This window comes from Diadema setosum, chromosome 10, assembly GCF_964275005.1.
Source record: "Diadema setosum chromosome 10, eeDiaSeto1, whole genome shotgun sequence".
Taxonomy (NCBI): domain Eukaryota; kingdom Metazoa; phylum Echinodermata; class Echinoidea; order Diadematoida; family Diadematidae; genus Diadema; species Diadema setosum.
In genome coordinates, this window is record NC_092694.1 from 7,274,274 (window position 1) to 7,278,938 (window position 4,665).

At 39.0% G+C, this 4,665-nt stretch overlaps 1 protein-coding gene across 1 annotated transcript; it reads left to right on the top strand.

Moving 5' to 3' along the window:
* Positions 1–446: 446 nt before the first annotated feature.
* On the top strand, positions 447–1,787 carry LOC140234472 (allatostatin-A receptor-like). The gene has a single exon (XM_072314515.1). The coding sequence runs from the start codon at positions 447–449 to the stop codon at positions 1,785–1,787; it is 1,341 nt and encodes a 446-aa protein (XP_072170616.1).
* The last annotated feature ends 2,878 nt before the right edge of the window (positions 1,788–4,665 follow it).

A 4,665-nucleotide genomic window follows, 5' to 3' on the forward strand; every position in this document is an offset into this window, starting at 1 on the left:
AGAAGAATTGTAGTGATATCTCAATTTCGGTCTTGTGGCCAAATTCGGCAAATTTTGACACTAGGCGGAGAAACGATTACTCTCCACAGTAAGTAACTTTAACAAAAATGAGTCAGCCAGCAAAATTGCCTTTCCTATTTGTTTTGTCCTTAACAGGTCCTACTCTCCGAATTAATCGGTTATACCGTTGACCGGATTATAAACAACATTTCATGGGGATAGTCCAAGGAGCGTTTTTGAGTTTAACTAGTTTGACACTCTGTTGCACTGTCGTTCTTACTGAGGGATATTTACTCCTTTGCCGTACACATTTTATTTTTTTTTTTAAAATGCGTTGTTGGAAATTGCATTTCTAAATAGAGCAAGTTAGTGTTTCAACTTGTTTGTCGGCGATATCATACAGTTCCACTTTCATTCTTTTTTGTTTTATCAGGACAAATTACACAATGGCACTGTCTGCCTTTACCACTGTTACCAGCATTCGACTGGCAATGCTTATTTCATATTTGGAAATGAGTGTAAGCAGCCCAGCTTTATACCCCGCACCACCTGCTACCGATAACGAATCAGATGGCATGTTGTGGAAGACAACCCAAACAGAGCCTTATGATGTGACAATGTTTGCCGTAGAAGTTACAGGGCAGATTTCTGGAGGAGACTTCGGGAGTAGAGACCGCTGGACCACGCCCCATGAAGTAAAACCTCTACCTTCAAGAGCTGTATGTTGGGACGCTGTTGCTCCTTTTAATGATGGAAATGGGTCTGACATCACTCCTAGTGCCCAGACGTCTCCTGGATGGTCCTGGCAAGCCACAGTGTGGTCATGGAGGTCGATCCTTCAGATGTTCACTGCCATGCTGGGCATTGTTGGAAATTCCCTGGTGATCATCGTCCTTTTTACCCGAAGAGAACTCAGTCGTTCCACAGATACCCTGATTGGTGCGCTGGCTGCGGCGGATCTTCTTGCGTCCGTCTTTATGATACCGCTCCCTATGCCACTAACAGTACCTTCGTCAGTTCTTGGGCAGGTGTACTGCAAAGTAATTTACACCTCAATGTTTCTGTGGGTGTCATTCAATGCGTCCATTTTCACCTTAACCGCTATAGCTGTAGAAAGGTACATCGCTGTGGCTTATCCTTTCCAGTTCAAGCATTTGGTAACTCGTAAGAGGGTGATCGTCGTGATTGTCGCTAATTGGATCTTCGGGTTCATGGTCACGTCTTTCGATTTCAAAATCACAAAGTTTAATAACTCAACGAATCATTGCGTAACGGTGTTTCCTTCTACAGAAGTACAAATGCTCATCGGAACGACTTTGTTCTTGATGCTCTTCGTTATACCCACCTTGTTGTCACTAACAATGCAGGCTTTGACGGCAAGGGCCTTGTATCGCCAGTCTCTGGTGTTCCGTAATGAAAGCAGCCAAGAGGGTCTATCGAACCCTTCGGCTAGACACTTAGCAGCAAGGAAACGCGTCTTACAGATGCTCTTCATCGTGGTTATCATCTTCATCGTGTGCTGGGCGCCATCGCAGTGTTTCTACTTTGTCTATAACATTGGATTGCTCCCCGACTCCTACTTGTACAGCCCATTAAACAGCGCATTGGTTGTTCTCTCCTTCGGAAACTCCTGCGCAAACCCGATTATCTACACCGTCCGTTACCCAGATTTCCGCGCTGCGATAGGAGAGCTGTTTTCTTCAAAGAAAGGGAAGGCTAGTGCACCTTTGTTCAGCGAGAGGACAGATGGAAAAAGTTTAAAATCTCTTGAGAGCGTTGATGTCTAATCGTTTTTGGAGCGTAATGAATAGCGCGATACCGAAACAAAAGTATATATATGAGAATACGATGTATTCAAGTACATTAAAGTTAGTGTTCTTTAAATGTTGCCCGTAATCATAAACATCAATGAATAAATTCAACATTCCTTCCATTTTTTTTTTTTTCGGGGGGGGGGGGGGGGGGTTATTTCTATTCTCCACCTTACGAGATCGTTTTAATATACATTTTTTCCCAGAAATCAACACCTCAATAAACCTACCTTGAAACTGTAAGCCTGAATGTTTGTATGTTACACTTACAGATAAATTTGAGCAATGTATACATAAGTTCAGGCCGCTTAAAGCGGCTAATGCGTATAAGCTGATGCACTGTTGTAGTACTTAGCATGCCAAATTTCACGGTGGATATAATTAGCCCAGTCTGTAAATGGCCCAACAACACACAATGACGTGATTACTTATGACTGCACAAACCACACCATTTTTTCTCTACATCAAAACCACAACAGATATAATATCATTATATCATATCTATTTGTTCGTAGGTACCGCTATTTATGAAAACAACTTATCAAACGATGTCAAAATTAGAATAGGCTGAAACATGGGCTACAGTCTTTTAAATTGTTATTTTTTCTTCATAAGAGTGGTCAAATTTAGATGAAGCTCTGAAGATCTGCAGTCATGTGTACAATGTGAAATTTCCTTCTAAAGTGCTACAGAGGATTGTAGCTGCACGTCTTCATTAAAGACAGCATAATGGGACAAAGATGGGTACATAAGGGTACATAGTAATATTCCATGTACAAACTGTATGGAAAGTTGTGAGGGGATGACATGCTCACCTTGCCATTTGCATATTCATATTGACCGTTCAAGAACTGTTAACTCAAAAATTAGCGAAACTTCAAAATGTCATAATTCCCTTATTATTCATTTGATCAAAATTTAACCGTTGAACTCGTAATATTTTACTCTTTCTTATCAAACTAACTTATACTTGGACTGGATTTCCCCTATAAATGATGCTAGGAATAAACTTTTAGTGATTTTCTCGATGTATCAAAACATTGATTAACAATGCCGTTACATTTTTATTAACAACTCAGATGTGCACAATCGACAAGTAATCTTGGCATCCCGGGTTGGAGTGTTGTTTCATGAACGTTGTTGGGGTTTTTTTTCACCAAAAACATTGAAAAAGAAGTAAATCATGTCTATACATTATTGTCACCTGCGTAGCATCAGTAATATCAGGAAGGGATGATTAGATCAAACGGTTACCATTATGATTCATGTATTTATAATTTTACGTCTTGATAACCGTAATGGCTTTTTGTACAGTACATTAAGTTATCTTTCAACTAGCTATGACTGAAAAGAGCACAAAACTCTGCTGCCAGAGTTCAAGTTCAAGTTCAAATGTATTTCTTTTTTTCACAATGAAATAATATACAAACGTAGATCTCACTTTAGTCAGTGACAAAACTAATGCATGTTACAACAATAATTGAAAACTTGCATCACAGATACATTGCAATGGTTGCTGAGGTAAGGAAAGCGAAAAAAAACTTTTTGATGTTAGTTGTATCGAAAGATGTGAAAAGGACCCCATTACAACCGTTTTGAAAAGTTTGCATCGGGTAACACTCTTGTTGAATAAAAAATTATATCAATATATATCTGAGTACTTGATAAAGCAACTTCTGATTTTGTTCCCTCGCATAAGATCTTATTTAGAAATAGGGCCTATGTGCCCAGTCGTATAGCCTTGATTCTGCTGGTAAGAACTTACTTGTAACTCCGAGAATAAATCTATACGGGGACCATCTCAGCTGTTGCACCGATATTTGTGAAAAACAGTTCCCTGTTCAAATCCTTTCTTTGCAAATCTAACCAATCGAACAAATCTAATCTTTCTTCACAAAAAGCATACAGTATACAGCTCAGTGACACAAGCTAGTAGTTGTTTGCAGTAACTTGTATTTAGTCTCCTTCTTTTCCTTCTTCACAATGCGCCGGGGAGTAGATGTTACATACAGATGGCGCAATACAAATTATTTGTACTTAGATCTATGCCGAGTACAAAGAATCATATGTAATCAAAATATTAATGGGTTTTAACGGACTGCAAGGAAGTTAAAACAATTTACTCTTGAAGGACACAGTAGCGATGTTGCCGGGCAGATATAGGGCAGGGGGGATTACGCAACAGGTGACCTCTGCTCTTGCTGCCCCTCTCGTTTGCGGGGGTAAGCGCACGCGGTGAAGAAATTGCTTAGGTAGCGTCATTCGTTGGTGGTTTGTCGTGGAAGTAGGAAGTAATTGAGGCGGCTCCTAAGGGTGTTTTGTGCATGGTTATGAAGATGAGTTCACAACGAACATTGATAAGTCATTAACTTTTCGTTCAGTAAACAAGCTTATAAAATACATGCTTATTGACCTCACCTGAAAGATGGTTGTTTGCAATATACATTCGTTTGTGTTTTACCTGGACATTCTCAGTAGCTTTCATCATGAACATGTATGATTTGTCAATATTTTTGTTAAACAATGTTATATAGTTCATACATTTAAATATCCTATACAAATTTGCTGTCAACCAATATTTTCGCTCAAAAACATTCTCCTTACTTCATACTTTTAAACATCATTTTCTAAAATTGAGCCTCACTGGGAATTCACGTTGCTGTTCACCTTTTATACTCCTGATATCCTAAGGTATTTATACTGTGAATTGAACTGGGAATTTAAAGCGCAGAAAAAAAAAATACTTCAGTGACAACATGATTATCTGAAAAATGTTCTACATGCAACATTAACAGTTACTATAATTAACAGGTTGTAACTGATACCATTATGTTAACCACATTTGCGGCAAGTA

What these genes read in the sequence shown, in the direction of transcription:
- LOC140234472 (XM_072314515.1), top strand. Translation starts at nt 447, where the DNA reads ATGGCACTGTCTGCCTTTACCACTGTTACCAGCATTCGACTGGCAATG.